The following is a 22,286-nucleotide window of genomic DNA, read 5'->3' as shown; positions in this document are numbered from 1 at the left end:
AGGCTGGATAAACTAGGCTTGTACTCGTTAGCGTTTAGAAGAATGAGGGGAGATCTCATTGAGACATATAAGATGATGAATGGGATGGATAGGATAGAGGTGGGGAGGCTCTTCCCGCTCAGAAAGGACAATAGGACTAGAGGGCACAGCCTCAAGATAAAGGGGGGGCGGTTTAGAACGGAGTTGAGGAGGAACTTCTTCACTCAAAGGGTGGTGAATCTCTGGAATTCTCTGCCCGTTGAAGTGGTGGAGGCTGCCTCGCTAAATATTTTTAAGACACGGGTTGATAGGTTTTTGATAGGCAAGGGGATTAAGGGTTATGGGGAGAAAATGGGAAAGTGGAATTGATCCACTTCAGATCAGCCATGATCTTATTGAATGGCGGAGCAGGCTCGAAGGGCTAGATGGCCTACTCCTGCTCCTATTTCTTATGTTCTTATGGGCTGATTCTGAAGGCACACCACTGGTCACAGGCTTCCAGTTTGAAAAACAGTCCTCTACAACTACTCTCTGGTTTCTGGCAAGAAGCCAAATTTGTATCCATTTAGGTACCTCACCATGGATCCCGTGAGATTTAACCTTATGCAACAACCTATCATGTGGCACCTTGCTAAAGTCCATGTAGACAACATCAACTGCACTGCCCTCATCTACCTTCTTGGTTACCACTTCAAAAAACTCAATCAAATTTGAGAGACATGATTTTCCACACTCAAAGCTATGCTGACAGTCCCTAATCAGTCTTTGCCTCTCTAAATGCCTGTAGATCCTATCTCTCAAAATACCTTCCAACAACTTAACCACCATTGCCCAATGTTAAAATAACCCCTGTAAAGGTTGGTGCATGATCCCCTCACAGAGACTGTTACAGTTCAACCTTGTCTTGTTCTAGGGTACACATAAATGGCAACTCGGAAAATTCATGTCAGATAGAAATGTGAAAGTATGTCCCTCACACATAAAAACAAGGAGACAGGCTGGAAATGTTGTGGGAGTCTGGGCTGCAATAAAGTATGGTGCAGTAATAGATGACGTGTGATCAATTATGCTGCAAGGGACTAAACCCTGGATAAACAGAGGCATTTTGTTGCAGTGGTATTGAATTAGTAATTATTGAAAGGGAAGACGAGTACTGAAGGCATGAAATTTATTTTTAAATGGTTTGGAGAAAGTTGATACTTCAGTTTATGTGGTACATTTCCTGACACTTTAATTACACCTTGCATGCCCAAAAGTTCAAGGAGGGCCAGACGGAGAAGATATGTTGATTTAACAATTTTACATCACTTTTTTAATGTAGCTTTACGAGTGAAATAATTGAATTAAAACTTTAGATTTGGGTTCTAATGAGGGACCAAAATGAAATATTAAGCTGCCTTTACTTCATGTTGATACTGATTTAAGCTGCAAGGCATTTCAAGTTTTTTTTTCCAATTTTCCACATGGGGCTGGGAATGACTGTTCCAATAGCAGCAAACGGAGACAAACATGGTTTAATAACATTGCTCTCCTTGTTACCTTAAGCTGCTAGCTTCTGAGAGCCTCGGTTATAAAATGTTCTCAAGTTTATTTCCTCCCCCCAAAAATGAGTGAGATGTCAGTTCTGTGTAGCAATGTGGATGAATCAGCAGAATCAAGAAAAAAAAATGATAAAATTGTGAAATCAGAGGAAAACTAAAAATCCCCAAAAATAGAAGAGCAGATTTCTGGTAGAACAAGGAAGTAGTGCAGCTTTAATAATTACAAAAGACAGATTAAAGAGATTATGTTACCTGAAACCTTGGGTTGTGTTACTGCTTTATAGTTCTGTCCTACCGTTCTATGTTCTTTAAATAATAGCGTATACAATTTGTATTTTTAATCACTGCAACAACTTCCTGACAGAAAGATTCCCTGGGGATCTCATGCACTGTGGGAAGGGTGAGATCAGGGGGTTATAACTTACACTTTGCTCTCATTCCCAACAAAAGCTTCTTCTTTAGACAGAGTAGATATCAGACATCACTGTAGAAATGATTCTGGAATTTCCATTGTGTTCTCTTACAAAATGTAATATAAAAATCAGAAAGTGTTGAGAATGTCTGACTTGTCCATAAGTGATTTCAAAACGGAACAGATCCCGAGTTTTGGTGATAGGACTCCACTTAACATATTATTTCTTCACTGAGGTTGTTGGGCCTGCAATGTATTTAAAGTTTTATTTCCCATTTTAGATTTCTATTAACTTTGTTTTTAGTAAGCAAATAATACTGTATGAGGGAGGAAAAAAAATTGGAAGACAAATAATTAAATTGAGAGCTATTTTGTAATTTTGGACCGGGGTTTCTCACTGTGGTAAACGCCTATCTACAAATATCTAACCGTGAAGCTTTTCATTTCAAGAGGACAAGGAAACTTAGTTGGATTTGCAATTATTTCCAATTTATGCACTTGTCCTCTTTGAGGATGTATTTTTACAAAGTACAAGCAAGTAATTGAAATAATAAATATTTTTCATAGGCCAAAATAGAGAGCATAGAAAGCTAGAGAGATGTAAAAAATATTTCAACTTCCAGTTGATGCTCTATGGCATTGTTCAAAGACAGGTGAAATGAATTGGGATGAATCAAATTTAGAATGGAAACACTAGAATTAATATAGCGCCTTTCACAACCCCAGGGCATCCCATTGTCCTTTAGTCAATTAAGCACTTCTGAAATGAACTCATCCTTATAAGACAAGAAAGTGGTAGAAACAGTATATTACAAAGGCAAAATACTGGGGATGCTGGAAATGTAAAGTAAAAGCAGAAAATGCGAGAAATATTCAGCAGGTCAGGTAATGTCATTGGTGTGAGAAGCAGAGTTAACATTTCAGGTTGGTGAGTTTGGCAAAACTGGAAACTATTACTAAAACTGGAACTATTACAGATGTAACATGTGCTAAGCAAGTAAATAGGCGAGAAAAAGAGGGATGAAAAATGTAAAGGGGAAAGGTGGAAATCAGGCGTGATTACATGGCAGAAGGGATGATGGTACAAAGCAAGAAGGTAAAGTAAAAGTAAAGTTTATTTATTAGTCACAAGTAAGGCATACATTAACACTGCAATGAAGTTACTACGAAATTCCCCTAGGTGCCACAATCTGTATGGGTCAATGCACTTAACCTGCTATCTTTTGGAAGGTGGGAGGAACCCCATCAGACACAGGTAGAATGTGCAAACTCCACACAGACAGTGGCCCATGCCAGGAACCAAACCCAGGTACTTGGCGCTCCGAAGCAGCAAAGCCACTGTGCCGCTCCGTGTGGTAATAAAAGATGGATCGAGAGGAGTTATAAATGGCAACAATGGATCATTACGAGCAGCTGGCATCCAAAAAAGGGGAGCAGCGGTTATGATCTGAAATTGTACAACTCAATGCTGAATCTGGAAGGTTACAATGGGGGTGACCTTAACTTGCACGTAGGAATGGCGAAAGGGGTTCAAGATCCAGCGAAATCTGGAAGTCACGAATCTCACCAGCGAGATTGTGATTTCTGATTTTTGCCACCTCTCACATAATCAGATTCATGTGCGCAGCAAGCATGAACCTGATTTTAATATATTTAAATATATTAACATATAATGTAAGACTCCCCCCCCCACCCCTGCAAAGTTCTATATATAGCCTCGCTCGAGTGAGACTGGTAATTCTCTTGAGGTCAGTAGCCATTTCCATTGTCTGCCCTGCTCTGATTCCATGGTGGGCGATGCAGTAGAATTCTAGCGATTGGATCTGAAGCGTATTTATGTACCTTGCCAACGTGACATCAACCCAGATGTGAACCTGCCAAGGAGCCACTCCTCCCTCCTGTCCGGGGACAAGACCGGGCAACACCCTGACAAAGGTTGGCACTCATGATGCGGGGATGCTGGCGTTGGACAGTAAGAAGGCTCACAACACTAGGTTAAAGTCCAATGAGTTTATTTGCTAGTAAGGTTGACACTACAAGGTTGAGCCTATGCCAGTCTGGCAGTGCCAACCTATTCCAGGGGTGCAGTGACACTGGCTGATCCCCCAGTGGGACCTTATGGAGGGGGAGATTAGTTCATTTGTGGTGGTTGGGGGGGGGGTTGGTGGGGTGGCGGTGGAGAGAAGAGAAGCAGACATGGGAGCTGGGGATGCTGAGCGATGGCTGTTTGGGTGGTGGTGAGAGAGTTGGCGGGATGGGGTCTGATGCCCAGGGCCAAGGGGGGAGGTGAGGTGGCATCTGACAAAACTGAACATTGACTGTTTTGTGGTTAGTATGAGGGTGGGGGTGGGGGGGGGTCAACACTGACTGTTGGGAGGGAGGGGGTGATGAGTGCCAGTATTGATTGTATGGGGGTCAGGGTGCCAACAGTGACTGTCTATTTTCGGTGTTGGCGGAGGAGGGGGGGAGCGGAGTGGGGCGGTGGGAGTAGACGGGAAGAACGAGATGGTGGCTTTAATCTGGGTTTGGGGGGGGGGGTGGGGGGGCGTGGTAGGGTGGGTGGTGGTGAATGCCAGTTCTGATCACGGGAGTGGTGGTTTGGGGCGGGGGGGGGGCCAGCGTCTGAAACCCCTGTGGTATGGTGGGCTGAGAGGTTATTTTTTCCCCCTCTGATTGGAGCACCCTTTGCTCCAATCTCAGGACAGCCTTCATCAGAGTGTTTAGGCCCTACCCCTCGACATGACAGTGTGAAACATACCCACCTGTTATTTTTAAACAGTGTCATAAAACTGGGAAAACTGGTGTGGTTCTCTGGAAACGCACTGATTTTCTTGCTGGTACCAACACTGTGCTTTTTTTGGTAAGTGTGTCTAATTGAAAGATATGTTGTTCCTTGAGCTTTTGTTGAGCTTCATTGGAATAGTATAGGAGGCAAATTAAAATGGCAGACAGCTAGAAGCTCAGTGTTACTCATGGTGCAGATTGCATGAGGAACTCAGGAAAGGGACACTCAATTGTGTTTGGTCTCCCCAACTTAGAAGCTGCTGAATTGTGAGCAGTGTATGCAGTATATAAAATTTAAAGTAGTGTGAGTAAATGATTGTTGAAGCTGGAATGAATGTTGATGAGAAGGAAAAGGGCAGGCATTGCATCTCCTGCTTTTGAATGGGAGGTCCCTTCTCAATCAATATCAAAATAAATTGTATTCAGTGATCAGACTGGGCTTCTGAATAAGGTAATGAATAATTGAACAGGAGGCGTGAAGCAGAACATGCACATTGAAGTGCTTGGAGACTATCCTGTAAGACTGCACTGGACCAGCTCCGCTGAGATTCTTCCTCTTAAAATTTTAGGGACTGGTAAAATGAGGAATGTTTCATTAGAAGGGCGGAGGAAGACATGAACTAGGATGTGTGATCAAACAAAGAACATTTGCACAAGCTTTGATCAACATTAATTAAATCCTAGGATACATCTCAAGGACAGTTGAGTACAAAACAATAAAGCAAAACCACAATGTAGTCTAATTGAACATTGGTCACCAATCTTCAAAGGTGCATTGTACTGAGAAGGTGCAGAGAAGAATTGGATTAATTAATTTTTTTATTAAAGAGATCGAGACAGAACATGGGCATCACTGAGATAAACCAGACAATTTGAAACCTCGAATGGGATTAAGAATTACATAACCATCAACAATAAAAACAAAAAGTGCTGGAAATATTCAGCAGATACGTGGAGAGATCGAGCTACTGTTTCAAGTCAAATATTCAATTCAAAATGTCAACTTTGTTCCTCTGTCCACAGATGCTGTCAGATCTGCTGAGTATTTCCAGCATTTTGCTTTTATTGTCAGGATAGTTTCCTTGAACAGTGCGTTGTCAGGATAGTTTCCTTGAACGGTATGTGACGGAAGCTACGAGGGAGCGAGCTATCTTGGATCTGGTGTTGTGCAATGAAGCAGGAAGAATTGGGGATCTTATTGTGAGGGATCCTCTTGGGATGAGCGATCATAGTATGGTTGAGATTTTGATGCAGATGGCGGATGAGAAAGTAGGGTCCCGAACCTGTGTCCTCTGTTTGAACAGGACGAGAGCGGAATTGGCAAATGTAGATTGGGGGCGCAGAGTGGTTGGTAGGATTGCTGAGGAACAGTGGAGGATCTTTAAGGAGATCTTTTTCGGTGCTCAGCAGAAATATATTCCAATGGTAAGGAAGGAGTGTAGGACAAGGGATAACTAGCTGTGGTTATCGAAGGAAATAAAGGAGAGTATTAAATTAAAAGCTGATGCGTTCAGAGTGGCTAAAAGTAGTGGGCGATTAGAAGATTGGGAAAGGTTTAAAAATCAACAAAGAATGACTGAAAAAGAAAGGAAGGATAGACTATGAAGCTAAACCAGCACTAAATATAAAAAAGGACAGTAAGAGTTTTTACAAATATATAAAGAGGAGGAGGCTGGCTAGAGTGAATGTTGGACCCTTAATCCCCCCTCTCATCCTCTTTAGTGGTGGGAGATGAGGAAACTTAAATAAGTTTTTTGCCTCGGTCTTCACGGAGGAGGACACGAATAGTTTGCTGGATATTAAATGTAGAAGGATGGCAGGAGTTGAGGGTCTGAATGCGATTACTGTCACTAGAGAGGTAGTGCTTGATAGACTAACGGGACTGATGGTGGACAAGTCCCCAGGACTGGATGGAATGCATCCCAGGGTTCTGAAGGAAATGGCAGAGGTGATAGTGGCTGGCTTAGTGATTATTTACCAAAATTCGCTAGATTCTGGGGAAGTGCCGGAAGATTGGAAAATGGCTAATGTTACACCGCTGTTTAGAAAAGTTAGCAGACAAAAGGCAGGGAATTAAAGGCTGGTTAGTTTAACGTCTGTAGTTGGAAAAATGCTTGAACCTGTCATCAAAGAAGAACTAGCGAGGCACTTGGAGAGGAATGGTTTGATAGAGCAGACACAGCACGGATTCGTTAAGGGGAAGTCGTGTTTGACAAATTTACTGGATTTCTATGAGGATGTGACTAGTGCAGTAGACAGAGGGGAACCGGAGGATGTGGTGTTTCTTGATTTTCAAAAGGTGTTTGATAAGGTGCCTCGCAAAATGTTGCTTCAGAAGGTTAGGGTGCATGGAGTTGGGGATAAGGTGTTAGTGTGGATAGAGGATTGGTTGTCAAATAGGAGGCAGCAAGTTGGTATCAATGGGTGCTATTCTGGTTGGCGGTTGGTGACTAGTGGAGTACCGCAGGAATCGGTGCTGGGGCCTCAGCTATTTACCATTTATAAAGATGATCTGGAGGAGGCGGCTGAGTGTAGGGTGATGAAATTTGCTGATGACATGAAGATGAATGGAAAAGCAAATTGTGTGGAGGGTGTGGAAAGTTTGCAGAGGGATCCGGATAGGCTGAGCAAGTGGGCAAGGACCTGGCAGATGGAGTACAATGTTAACAAGTGTGAGGTTATCCACTTTGGCAGAAAATAATAGTAGGAGGGATTACTATTTAAAGGGTGAAAAGCTGCAGCATGCTACAGTGCAGAGGGACCTGGGGGTCCTTGTGCATGAGTCGCAAAAATCCAGTCTGCAGGTGCAGCAGATGATCAAGAAGGCAAATGGAATGTTGGCCTTTATAGCGAGGGTGATAGAATATAAAAGCAGGGAAGTCTTGCTGCAACTGCACAGGGCACTGGTGAGGCCGCAGCTAGAGTACTGTGTGCAGTTTTGGTCGCCGCACTTGCGCAAGGATATTTTGGCCTTGGAGGGAGTGCAGAGGAGGTTCACTAGGCTGATACCGGAGTTGAGGGGGGTTGGACTTTGAAGAGAGACTAAATAGACTGGGTCTGTACTCGTTGGAGTTTAGAAGGATGAGGGGGGATCTTATAGAGACATATAAGATAATGAAAGGGATGGATAGGGTAGAGGTAGAGAGATTCTTCCCGCTTAGAAAGGATAGCAGGACTAGAGGGCACAGCCTCAAGATACGGGTGGGGCAGTTTAGAACAGAGTTGAGGAGGAACTTCTTCACTCAAAGGGTGGTGAATCTCTGGAATTCTCTGCCCATTGAAGTGGTGGAAGCTACCTCACTGAATATATTTAAGTCACAGGTAGATAGGTTTTTGACAGACAAGGGAATTAAGGGTTATGGGGAGAGAGTGTGAAAGTGGAATTGATCCACTTCAGATCAGCCATGATCTTATTGAATGGCGGGGCAGGGTCGAAGGGCTAGATGGCCTATTCCTGCTCCTATTTCTTATGTTTAGATTTCCAGTATTTTGCATTTATTAAATATCAGCAACTTGAAACCCACTTCCCGAAAGCTCCTTGATTAAAGCAAAGTACTGTGAATGCTGGAATCTGGAACAAAAACAGAAAATGCATTTTACATTTTCCCCACCAGATATAAGACTGAATCACAATTTTCTGCTTTCTTGCTTCCTTCTTTCTTAAATAGAGGTAATATTTGTTACCTTCTAATCCACAGGAACTGATCTCAAAACTGGGGAATTCTGGAAGATCGAACTCAATGCTAATTATTTTATTAGCTCTATCGATTTATCGTTTCTCCTTTGCTGAATTCTAAAATCCTCCCAAGCCTCAGGCTTACTAACATTTCTTTTGGCAATGCTATAAGCCTGTTCCTTCAATCCAATATTCTTTAACCTTGCTCTCACTGAACACAGTTGGACTTCTCCTGTGCACTTTTTATTCTTCATGGTAACGTATAATTTATTAATTATGTATTGTTTGCCATTGCTTATCTACCATATTTTAAAATCTAATTTCACAATGTAACTTAGCTAACCCACTGACATAACTTTGTAGTTTGCTTTATTCACATTTAAGACACTAAGTGTTGAACATTCAAACTCAGTACAGTTTTTTTAAAACTCTTCCCCAGAGGTTCCTCCTTTACAAGGTAATTAATTAATCCTGACTCAAGATGAGCAGATATCATCCTGTAACTTTTACTCCACAGGTACGTCAGTCCACCTTGTTGTCTAATGAGGGGCATACATGCGTGGGCTGCTCTTGGATGTTTCGAGAGTAGCCTAGTACTTTGCGTTGTTTGTGTATGCTTAAACTGGACCAGCAGATGGGCACCACAACAGCTCAGTGACCATCACTGTTTGCTGTGCAGATACATGGATTTGGGCCAGTATCTGTGGGAGTTTGCGCATTCTCCCCATGGTTGCATGGGTTTCTTCCCACACCCCAAAGATGTGCTCTTAGGCTGATTTGTGTAACAAATTGTCCCTAAATTACTCTCCCCTCAATCTGGTTTCCAATGTGGGTGCCATAAGCATAGACATGGTGGAAGTGGAAAAGCACGATGTTAAAATGGTGGTGCCGGCTCGTTGGGCCGAAGGGCCTGTTTCCCATGCTGTGTTGTTCTTTGTAAAGGAACATTGCATCCTCCTCCCTATCTAACCTCTGCTAACTACACTATATCATAGCAGATTAGAACTACATCAGAATGGGCATTAGGCCATGCATTCCTGCTCTTCATTCTAAGAGGTATTGGATTCCATTAATATGGAAAAGACTTAAGATGGCTGAAAAACAATTTTTCCTTGTAATCAACACACCTTAATGTCAATCAAGTTATTTGTAGTTTATAATTATGTAGATGCAGCTCTCAGTAAAATTTTGCGCATTATTTTTTACTTGAGAAATGCCATATTTACATATAAACCAGCAATGTTTCTGAATTTCCATTTTTTGCTCCCTTCCTGTTCAGAAGATAGCAACATGTGGTGGACATGTTCAAAAAGCAACTATTGCCCACCTGTAACAGTAAATAGATATATAATGATGGCGATGAACATAGCTGAGCCATTTACACCTGGTTTTGACACTTGTTCTTCCAACAGTTCATTGATTAGTTGGCAATGGCAATTCCCTCCAGTTCCCTGTACTGAGGTCAACTGTAACAGGATTGCGATCCAGTCAGCAAGCACACATCAGCAGGCTTTGAACCCCTTGATCTGTATGTGGTAGGGAAGACTTCTGGCACCCTGTTAAACAATTTTTATTCATGGTTTCATATGGTGCATGAATCACGCAACTTTCTTACCATTTCCAATTTGTGTGAAGTTATGAAGTTGTGAACTTGTGGAAAAAAAACAGTCATAAGTTACAAATTAAATATTTATTTATACATTGGTGCAAATACTTCTTACTATAGTCCTTCAAAAATCTTACTTTGTGCTTTAAATTTGAAAAGAAGTCTCTGAAGTGATTAAAGTCAGATCATAATCAACATGAATAAATTACAATTTCTGAACACATTAATTATTTCTGATTTTAAAAATGTAATACTAGCTGATTTAGAGGATGCAAATATGCACAATGTTGGTATCAGCACACTGGAATATATGGTAGCCCCAGAGATCCAGTGCAAACAGTAGAAATACAAATGGAAATCCCTTATTTATCACTAAGTGTTATGTAAGTTTAGTATTTTGAATTCACATGCACCAACAACCCAAGACATTCTGGATTGTTGCCTTTTTCAGAACATACAATGAACTTTGGCAGTAGAACAGAGAGTTTATAAACTTCATCATTCTTTTAGCAGTAAAGGAGTATCCAGCAAGTAGATTAAGTCTGTTGGTTACTCTGTAAATTAAAAGCAAACTGTGGTCACCACTGTTTTTCAGTGCTAGAAGTACTCCACCCTCTGCCTCCCTACTCTGGCAACACCAAGTTAACATCCAACAGGTTTATTTATGGGCAGTGCTCCGAAAGCTAGTGGCTTTTGCTACCAAATACTTCTTACTTTGTTTACCCCACTCCAAAGCCGGCATCGCCACATCATCCCTACTCTGTGCAGAGACAGTAGGATTCTGTGGGCTGTAGTCCTTTTTTGTAATTATAGTCTATACAGTAATGCTTTGAAATTAGCTTTTGGCAATATGCTTATGGAGAACAGCAGTTCCCCTTCATTTGCCTTCTCATAAAGTGGAAGTACTTCTGTTGTGAATTGCTCCTTGCAAAGATCAGGGAAACCAATCTAGGTAACATAACTTTAAAATTGGTTCAGTCCCTTTGTAAACACTTCCAGTTCACTTTCCTCCTTTAAGACCTCCCCACTCATCTCTAACTGATAATCTTTCTTTCACGGCTTGTTGTCCAACTCCCGCATTCTTTTAAAGTGCCTCGGAATATTTCCATCATTACATGCATTCACGTGTGACAACTGAGAGTCAGAGACTGATGATTCAGTGCTCTGCCATTTGGCTGATAATTTATCCTCCTTTGGGGAACAGGCCCATTCTGTTCTTGTGCATGTTTTTACTAGAATCTTTTTGACCTGCATACAGAAATGCATGAAAGGCTTCTACAGGAATCCGAGACTTCAATATCTCTGTGCTGATGCTAATCAGGATTAGATTCTCTGATAAATGATCTAAATTGTCTTTTAGCTAATTAAAACTAAGTTCATTGTTTTAAAAACAGTACATAAGGAATTTTATGGCTATGAAAGAATACAGCACAAAGTAATTCAGCATCAATATCATGTAATGTATTGCACAAATCTAAAACAAAGTGTTAAAATCAGAGAAAGGAGTGTAATGTCAAATAATAAATGTGCCTTTGGAGCAGTGTAGCTTTTGGTCACTTGCATCTAATGTGGTAGCTATCTCATATGATCCATAAACTGGTGACTTGTGTAACATGTGTAGTTATGGGTAAAGAAAACAAGCAAAAATAAGTCAGGCCTATAAAAGTGTTACTGATCACTTCCCAGCTGAAAATACGAATTATAACTGCTGATTTTCTGATTTGATCTCAATAGAATTAATGAGTAGACTAGAAGCTAAGGCAATGGCGTGTGTATAATAAGTTCTGCTTATTTCAATGCTTAAACAATCCAAATGTGTCTTCCATTGTTCACGTTTGGGTACCTTACATCACTCAGATAGTAACTGGATCAATTAAAGGAGTATCCAATTAAATATATATGTAAAGAAACATGCAAAGCATCATTTTACTGCCAACTGCCATTGGCATATTTCTGCAAAAAGTTTTGTGACAAAAGTCTGTCCTGTACCTGAATAAGATGCATAAAGTAAAAGATGACCAAAGAATCAATAAGAAAAGAATTAATATTTTGTGATTTAGCAAAAAGGCTCAATTTTAATAGTCTGTATTTTGTATTTGAGGTGAGGGAGTCAGTCCCATAGTATGATGAACCTGGGAAGGATTTATTTGAGAGACTGGAATGAATGTTTTGGTGGAGGCTGATGTTTGGTTCCCTCCCCACCCCCCAATTGGGGCTGAAAATTTATTGGGTCCTTAAGTAGCTCAAAAGAGCCACTGAGGTGTCCACCATTGGCAATATGCCATGGTGGCAGGAATATTCAGCCCATTGTGTTGGGATTTTAATGCTCAAAATGTCAAGCTGCATTCAGAAAACACATCATTTTATTGGCCAAGTCATAAAACGTTGAACATGCAATGCCTCTTTATAAATGGACCACAGTAGGACTAGCAGATTAGAAGTCAATTTCTGCGTCATTATGGAGTAGTCAGTTCTGATCTCAAGATGCAAGGCGCTAATCATTTTGTCAATAAGGCCAGCAATTGCCTATTATCAGCATTCACTTGAGTTGGCCATGTACTAAACCATTAATGTAAATGGAATAATCTTTTGTAGTAAATACCTGGGTGGTATTCTAAATGGGAAAGAGAATAATTTACATGAGTTGTATTCACACACAAGTGGTAGTCAACCAAAGCCCTCTAAGAGTCATGCACCTAAGAAGATTTTTCTTAGTATAAATGTATGCTCACAATTTAACCTGCTGGATGTGAAGTTTTCTCTAACTGAATGTTCTCAGATCTACAACAGAATACAAGCACTGTGGGCAATGTGCATGTCACAAATTGGCTTATTTTTCAGCATTTCCATGAAAGGTGACCTGTAATATTCATTTTAATTTAGAAAATGACACAGAAGTGAAAATAAGAGGGCAAGCTGCACTGTGCATTTTCCATTTGGTGACTGCATTGAAATAAAGGCCTCAGAATGCTTTCGATTCCAGTGAAAGTCTACAAAATAATTGAGGCAGCACAATTGGACTGCGTCAGTGGCACTTTCATTTTACCCAGCGACTGAATCACAGATTATCAAAATTCTATGAAATCAATGGTCCTTGCTGGATAGGGGCCTTACAACATACTCCACTATACCCTCAATCAGGGAAGAAATAACCATCAGGGAAACAGCTAGCGGGTACCATTAAATGACCGTTTCTGGAAGTGTATACTGATGCATGGGTGACAGATTGGCAGATACATGAACAATGCTCACTTGGGCAAGATATGGGATGGTGACCAGCACTCATAAAACTGTACTCTATCAAATATTTAACACTTTCAACAAGGGAGAGAAGGGTGAAAATCAACACCAAATACAACGAGAAAAGATCACCTTATTCCTTCTAGTGCTGCACAGACAGCTATATATGTTGTGCTTGAGAATGCAAAATATACGCCCTCATAGAAACTGCCTTAACGAAACCGAAACTTGGTGATTGAAAGAAGAATAATCTGTATTTCAGGAAAGATTGCAATAAATATGAAACTATGCATATTTAACAAGGATATGTACAAAAAGTTGTTACAAAAAATGAAAAATCTTTTTTTTAAAAAGATAAACACACTTGGAATTAGGAACAAATTATGGTTAATCTCTCTAATTGGTTAAAAACAAATTATTGCAAGTGCTGATCGGAAACAAAATCAGAAAATGCTGGAGAACCTCAGCAAGTTTGACAGCGTCAGTGGAGAGACGATGAGCTAACATTTCAAGTCTGGATGACTCTCCTTCAGACCCAGCTGACTCTTCCAGCATTTTGTTTTTGTCTCTTCAATTCGTGATGTACTTGCAAAATTGTATACGCTGTTTAAAAAATCCTTATCCCTACAAATTGTTCACTCAGTTCTGTCAAATACTCTGAATAATGGATTCAAAACAAAAGGTTAACTTGGATTAACCAAGACCTTTTGTAATGCAGATATGTTAATGATTGGCCGTATAATTTTTCTAGTTTCTAAATTAGTCAAGTATGACTTGTGGGGAACAGAGATGTACTGTGGTCTAGGCAATGAAGCTGCAAAGCTCTTTTCATTTTCACTCTTAGCACACAGCTTTGACCATAGCAGATTTTGTAACCAATCAAGCTTTGACCAGCTAAGTTAATATATAAAATAATACATACAGTTGATCTGCCTAAGCTGCTCATACATTACTCCTGATTTTCATGTGGCATCATTGCAGTGTTAATGTAACCTACTCGCGACACTAATAAATAAACTTTAAACTTAATTTTTGGGTTGGTCAATTGCAGGTTTTGAAAATTGTCACCATATTTTAGCACTCAGTTACATTACTTCGCCAATATGGATGCTGCCCTCTGATTTGTTTAATACCCCAGGACTCTGTTGCCAGGCCTGGATTGAGGTCTAAACATTGGTTCTTATTGCTGCCCACCTGTTAGCAGAGACCTGAGCCCAGGATTTGGCCAAGGGAAGCCGACACTGCTATTGACCTGCTTGGCCTAAAGAAGTGGGGGGCCTTTGGGCTACCATCATCTACTACCTACTGGCTACTTGCCTGACAGCATCTGGTGATCTGGTATTTGGGGTGGGGGGAGGGGGGAGGAGAGAGGAGAGGAAAGGAGAAGAAAAAATTATTTACCATTTCTCATTCTTTGTGCTTATTACCTGATGCTACTCTTTGCTCCAATGTGACAAGGGTGGGCACAAGCATTAAGCCCCCCTCTGTGTGCTGGGGTAGCTTCTCTGTTTGTGCCTTTGCCAAGCTAGAAACGCAGTAAAATGCTATAAGCCATTTCACTTCAATCATATTCTCATTGCTTGGATTCTTTCAATTGGGCCAGTGTCTGCAGGAGTTTGCGCATTCTCATGCTTGCATGGGTTTTCTCTGGGTGCTCCAGTTTCCTCCCACACTCCAAAGATGTGCTGTTAGGCTGATTGGTGTAACAAATTGTCCCTAAATTACTCTTCCCTCAATGTGGAATGCCATAAGCATAGACAAGAGTCATGGGTGGAGAGGGGACTCAATGTTAAAATGGTGGCGCAGGGTCATTGGGCCGAAGGGCCTGTTTCCCGTGCTGTGTTGTTCTTTGTTCTTTCGCCATCTATTACAAACCAGAATTTTCCATCAAACAGCTCAGAACATCTGGCAACAGTTTATGAATAAGTTAAATAGTAAATTAAAATCTTTGTTTAATGCTCCAGCTATCTAATATCATTTCAATTGCTATTTAGGTTTTCCATGCAAGACCACATAAAAGTACCATCAGTCCGTTTTTAACTGGAATTTTGTGGTTTCCAACAAATATGAATCAACACACAACTAATTTTTTCTTAGATGCCCTAAGAACATTGTGCCACCCATAATCTTTGACAGTTACCAAACTATGTCACAAACATTGAAACACATGATTTTTATTTGGGCAATGCTAATCCCAACACAATTTGGGAAGTAGTGGTTGGGAGTCTGGAATAATTTTTGACAAAATGAACGAGCATTGCAGATAAACGTGCTGAGTCACAAAGCTTTCACTACTAGGAAACTTACTGAGATGATTTTTTTGTGACATCTTTGAGATCTAGATTTTGGGTGTTTGATGGTTCTCAATAATCATTGTGCAATCTAAATAGATGGAAAAATCAGGTGGGTGTTAATTTTGCATTTCGTCCCAATGCTTTGCCGTGCACTTCATCGAAACAGCTATTTAACAAAAAACAAAAAAAAACTACTCTTTAACGTTACTTCATGAGTCTCCCTAATGCATTTTTACCATCAATATTTTCCTTGCTAAGTATTTACAGAGCAAAGCTAAGTTGCCTCGCTTGACTCTAAATGATTCTATTCACATAGAAGCAGCAATCAGACTTGTAGGCTACAGATGCATGAAAGAACTGCAGTGGAAGTTCCAGGTGCCTAGTATTTCTCAATTTATCTCAAATTAAGCTCCACTGTCAGTTTCACAGGAGTGTTTGCCACAGACTTATTGCATACAACTAGTTTGCTACGACCAATTATTTGAGGGATGATTTTCTCTACTGAAGAACAGTCCTAGCTTTCAGTCTCTGACGCTGAATTATTTATCTGGTCATGATGGACGAAGTTTACTAATAGGCTACATGTTACTCAAACATTTGGGCAAAAGCATTCTTTCATCTCAGAACTTAAGTTCAATTTTCATAATGCAGCATCTCAGCAAACTGAAATATTCTGCTGCAAATAATATTGTTGTTTATGTGTGCAGTTCAAAAAGGAATAGTTTTTTTAATAGGCATTGATGATATATTCTAAGAACTGCTGTAATTTATCAATCCACAAGAGTGAGATCATATTTCTTTCCAAAACTGTTGCATGAAAGGACAGCAAATGGGAAAACATGGAGTTCAGCAAATTGGAAGTAGGTTGTGAAATAACAACGGGACCTTGTATTTTTACAGACTTGTTTTTTTTAAATGGTGCTCAATCATTTTATAAAAAAAAAACTCTCTTAGTACCAATGGAACGCTTTCAGGAATTAAGCTGAAGTCTGGCCTGCAAGGAATTAATTTTACAGATATCAAAATGGCTCCAATCGGTCAGAAGCATTTCTGCTGAAAGGGCAGCCATGTGTCTTTTCAGTCCTGTGTGTGTTTATGATGGACATTACAATCCAGCTCTTTGATGTTCATGGTGCAGAGGCTTCATTAGGTTTTCTGCTCTGTTTTGATTTCTAGATGGTGCGAATTCATCGTCGATTTGGAGTAATGCTTGTTGTTTTATTTAAGCCAACTCTTGGAGCAGGAATTTTGCTGCCGGAGGATGGGGATCGTCCTTTAAACCCCATTGGACCCAACCTAGGGGTAGCCACAGTTCCAGACTTCGCTGTTTTGAAAAAAAAAATTTAATTGCCTTTATTAAAGTGGTAGAACCAGAAACACTGCCTTCTTATTGACAATTTCTTGTAGAATCGTTGCCATCCAACTTGTACTTCCATTTAGCAAGGCACCATACCAAAGCATAGCCAGACAAAGCATAACCACCAAGCTCGTGTAACAAAAAGTCCTTGGATAACATTCAGTCCCATTAATAAATTTGTATTCAATGGCCCTCCAATAGAATGGGGGGGGGGTGGGGGGGGAGGATATCGAGCACTAGAGTTAACCTGATGAATTTTAACCTGGATGCTAAAACAGGCCTCACAAATAACATAGCTGCCAAGACCGTAACATACAAAAAACAACAGTAAACACACAAGAAAAATAATGGAAAAAGCAAACAAATGCAACTCAAGACTGCTGCAAAGTTAGGTTATGATGCACTGCAACTCCAAGTCCACTAGATTATTAGGCAGCTGAGATGAGCCAAGTTGACCTTGATAGGGGATGGCAAGTTGAAAAACTATGAACCATGATCAGAAGGATTCTTTTACGCCAAGTCCATGGCTGGCAAGTTTGGTGCAAGAAAACCAGTGATTGCATTCTTGGAGGCCATAGAGAACATAATATCAAATTGCACATGACAAAAATTAAACATTTTTATTTACGAGTGATTATTTCTTTCCTTTCATGTTGGCTGTCACATGTAGTTAAAACTAGTTAATGCTCACTATTCCTAAAAACTACAGACACACATCTCATACTGCCTACGATGTTATAGATCAATTGTTGCTATTGCCTGTGGATAGACATCTATCCAAAAAGGTCTTTTAAGGCATTTGTAACTGATCAATGAATTAGGCCATATCTTTCAATTTAATTACTGATAACCAGTGGGATTTTTCCAGTATGTTTACTTGGCACTGTTTACTCGACAAGGAGAGGCTTATTGTTGTGGTATTTTTTTTCAGATTGAAGCCAGAGATAAAGGGAGGGTCAGTGGCTTTTTGTAGCAAATAGTTCCAACGTGATGTCTGATCCAAACTGAACTCTCATGTACATGGAGTTTATGAAGGCCAGTCAGCTCACGATGAGGTGAGAGTGACTACACTTGGCATAAAGGTAGCATTTGGCTGAGTGTAGTGTCAAAAAGCCCCAGTAAAACTGGAGTCAATGGGAACAATTGGGAAAACTATTGGCTGGTTGGAATCATATCTAGCACAAAACAAAGATGGTTGTGGTTGTTGCAAGTCAATTATCTCAGTCCCAGGACATCACTTTAGGAGCTCCTTAGAGCACTGTCCTAAACCCAACCATTTACAGCTATTTCATCAATGATTTTCCTTCCATCGTATGGTCAAAATTAGGGACAATCAAGATTGCACAATGATTAACACCATTATGGCTCCACAGATACTAAAACGGTCCGTGTGCTTGTGTAGTGGGACTCAGATGACATTCAGACATGGGATGCTAAATGACAAGTAACATTTGCACCACACAAATGCCAGTTGATGAACAGCTCCAACGAAAGAAAATCCAACCATCTTCCCATGATATTCAATAGCTCTACCATCACTGAACCCCACATCGTTGGGGTTACCACTGACAAGAAAATGAGCTGCATTAGCCATATAAATATTGTGGCTACAAGAACAGGTCAGAGGGTAGGAATTCTGCAGCAAGCAATTCACTTCCTGAATCTCCAAAGCCTGTCCATCACCTATAAGGCACAAGTCAAAAGTGTGATGGAATATTCTCTGATTTTCTTGATGAGTGCAGCTTCTCAAGATACTGGAGACCATCTAGGACAAATGAGCTTTCTTGATTGGTATCTCATTGCCACCTTGAACATTCACTTCTTCCACCACTGATGCATAGTGACAACAGTATGTACAATATACAAGCTGCTTTACAGCAACTTACCCAAAGCTCCTTTGACAGCATCTTCCAAACCTAGGCCATACCACTCAGAAGGACAAGGGCAGCAGATGCTTGCTCCCCTATACCAACACTTTCAATTCTCCTCCAAGTTAAACACCATCCTGACATGATACTATATTGCCATTCTTCCATTGTCACTGGATGAAAAGAAGCCTTGTGGCATCATGGTGTCGTCCCTACCACTGGACCAGAAGTTCTGAGTTCAAGTCTAATGCCAAGACTTGTTGGCTATGGAGGGAGAACTCCTAACATTTCAACAGGCTGATAATCAGCTCGGGAATCCTCCAACACTTCCCCAGCACAGTGGTTAGCACTGCTGCTTCACAGCTCCAGGGTCCTGGGTTCGATTCCCGGCTTGGGTCACTGTCTGTGTGGAGTTTGCACATTCTCCTCGTGTCTGCATGGGTTTCCTCCAGGTGCTCCGGTTTCCTCCCACAGTCCAAAAATGTGCGGGTTAAGTTGATTGGCCATGCTAAAATTGCCTCTTAGTGTCCTGGGATGTGTAGGTTAGAGGGATTAGCGGGTAAATGTTTGGGGATGTGGGGATGGGTGGGATTGTGGTTGGTGGGCCGAAGGGCCTGTTTCTGCACTGTAAGGTTCTATGTTCCCAAAGGGAGGGAACAAAAATCATGAAGATGCACTAAAAAGGCTGGGCAAAAATCCTGGGTGTACCTACACTTCATGGGCTGCAGCGATTTGAGGACAGCTCACCATCATATTCTCAAGGAAAACTAGGGATGGACAACAAATGCTGGCCTGGCCAGCGATAGCCACATCCCACAAACGAATAAAGAAATGTTGTCATTAGGTTACTGTATCTGTAGTTGTAAAACGACCTTTGCAGCAGACATTTAGATTGCCCTTCTTCAGCAATACCAAAAGATTTCAGTTATTACATAAGTCCTTTTGATAGTAGCAAGCGTATTCATTTAGTTGCAATGCATGTACTTCACGCTGATAAAATGGTTAAAATCTGGCTCTAAAGGAGACTCTGATTTATATTTTACCTTGTGGGACTTGCTGGGGTCTCTGTGACGTCTGCATCCTGCGGGGGTTCATTTTACAGCCGTCTCTTCCCATGAGATGCACTTTCCAGGCCTAGGAAGATTGGAAGAACAAGGAGGTTTCTGTTAGTTACAATCTGTCCAGTGAGCAGCTCCTTGTGGAGCAGAGCTGCAGAAGGGGCCTCTGCTGAAATCTGCATAAACCACACAGGGCGAGTAGGTCAGCATGTCTGCCAGATAGCCCAGTTTTTCCTTTCAATGTACAAAGCCATGGCTTTATTCAGGAACACAACATCTTAACGGAGTGGAGATTAAAACAGCAATATAGTATCTTACTCTGCATATTTTTCTCAAAATTGTTACACCGTGAAATATTCATACCTACATTTAAAGCTTTCTACATGGTAATAAATTGGACCATTACAAACACTTTTCAGGAAAAGAATGCCAAATCTTGAATCTTGAATGTGTTATTTTCATTGCTTCATTACAGTTTTGTCCTTTTTTCCCCATGTGGTAAATAATTACTTATAATGTAGTTGTCACGAGTGCAATTTCCACAAAGCTATGGATTTGACTTTCTAGTAATAACTATAACTGATCTTTGACATAACTTTCCCATTTTCCTTGGCTTCATAAAAATATATAATACCTTTTTCATTCAACTTGTGCAACTGATTTTTTAAACATATACATTAAACCAAAATGTAATTACTGGCAATATGAAGTACCATTACATACAACACTGGACAGCAAGAGCCAGAGTGATGTAAAAATTTTCCATACTGGTTAACCAATAATCTAGCCATGTAAAGCAGAGTTTACATTGTCAGGCCTATGTTCTTTTTTAAGTGATAATCAAGGTGAAGGAGATCAACAAGATCAAAATGTAAACAAGGCAAATTAGGAAGCTTATCTGAGTGACACAAAGTTGAAGTTTGAGGGGCTATGATAGTTAAGAAATCCTGGGGGGAGAGAATTGAGTTTGAATAGAAAGCAATGAAATAAACCATATTTTCAATATAGTGAGGCTGTAGGAAGAAAGGAACTTAAAAGTTCATAGAATCCCTACAGTGCTGAAGGAGGCCATTTGGCCCATCGAGTCTGCACCGACCACAATCACACCCAGGCTCTATTCCCACAACCCTACTTATTTAACCTATTAACCCCTGGACACTAAGGGGCAACTTACCATGGCCAATCAACCTAACTCGGACATCTTTGGACGGTGGGAGGAAATTGGAGCACCTGGAGAAAACCCATGCAGACACAGGGAGAATGTGCAAAATCCACACACAGTGACCCAAACCGGGAATCAAATGTGGGTCCTTGACACTGTGAAGCAGCAGTGCGAACCACTGTGCCACCCACTTGTACAACAGCAAAATTTTGCAAATGATAATGATTGTAGCAACATCAAAATATCAATAAAATAGAAAATCAAGAAAACCTCCAGCAGAGATTGACGTCGGAGAGCAGAGTGATCATTTATCAGTGGACAAGCCCTTTCTTTTGATCAATCCAGAACTGCTAAAGGACGTGTGGAAGAAACGACCCGTAATGAGGACAGCATTTATGAATAGAAACATGAGTAGGCCAGTAGACCTCTCGAACCTGTTCCGCTGTTCAATTAATTCATAGCTGATCTGCATTTTATACCACCTTGGATCCTAATCCCTAATACTTTTACGAAACAAAAATCAAACGTATTCAACTGACTTCTAGTCTCAATCCTTTGGGGGAAGAGTTCCAGATTTCATTCCTGTGAGAAAAAATACTTTGAGATCACTCTTAAATGCTTAGCTCTAATTGTCCCCAGAGGATTGTATAACAAATGGGGCAAAAAATTCTTCAGGATTTTTAGCAATGGAAGCTCAATTTGAAATGGGAGAAAATAATACATCTAGAAATTAAAGACAAAAGAGGGAGCAACTGTTTTCTGGAATTCAGACACATCAAGAAACCATTTGATTTGATTTCCGCAGGGGTTTTTCAACTAATTAATTTTAGCATAAGATTGAAAAATCAAAGAAATGGCACAAATTGAAATGAGATAGGAAATGTAGCAAGGTGTTGATTTCTTCAACTCTGTCAAGCCATTCAAGAGATTATAAACTAGCTTCACATGTTTAGTTTGTATTAAACCCTAGTTACAGAATAGACAGTTCATTTAAGAGGTACGAAATAGGAGGACAGGCCATTCAAGTCAAATACTGTTTCGCAAGATTGATTTGAACTAATGTTTGTAAGATCTTTTTGAATGGAAAACTACTTAAATATGTTTGGTTTCTATCATAAGAAATAGGAGGAGTAGGCCATCTAGCCCTTCAAGCCTGCCCCGCCATTCAATAAGATCATGGCTGATCTGTCGTGGCTCAGTTCCACATTCCCGCCCTCTCCCCATAACCCTTAATCCCCTCGCTTATCAAAAACCCATCAACCCGCGTCTTAAAAATATTTAGCGAGGTAGCCTCCACCACTTCAACGGG

General features: G+C 40.6%; 1 protein-coding gene across 5 annotated transcripts in view; it reads right to left on the bottom strand.

Moving 5' to 3' along the window:
* cep104 (centrosomal protein 104) overlaps nucleotides 1-22,286 on the bottom strand; it is a 233,140-nt gene that overhangs the window by 11,136 nt on the left and 199,718 nt on the right. For 3 of the 5 annotated variants that reach the window (XM_080215502.1, XM_080215503.1, XM_080215504.1), the window contains 2 exons: nucleotides 19,801-19,891; nucleotides 10,073-16,856 (listed from right to left, as the gene is read on the bottom strand). In XM_080215502.1, the coding sequence (XP_080071628.1) occupies nucleotides 16,720-16,856; nucleotides 19,801-19,891 (228 nt within the window). In that variant the 3' untranslated portion in view covers nucleotides 10,073-16,719. Of the gene's footprint in view, nucleotides 1-10,072; nucleotides 16,857-19,800; nucleotides 19,892-22,286 lie in introns of those variants that run through there. The other 2 variants (XR_013889685.1, XR_013889686.1) reach the window with 1 other exon arrangement.

This window comes from Carcharhinus amblyrhynchos, chromosome 30 (assembly GCF_965287045.1).
Source record: "Carcharhinus amblyrhynchos chromosome 30, sCarAmb.v2.hapA, whole genome shotgun sequence".
NCBI lineage: Eukaryota > Metazoa > Chordata > Chondrichthyes > Carcharhiniformes > Carcharhinidae > Carcharhinus > Carcharhinus amblyrhynchos.
This window is presented reverse-complemented; position numbering and strand designations above follow the sequence as displayed.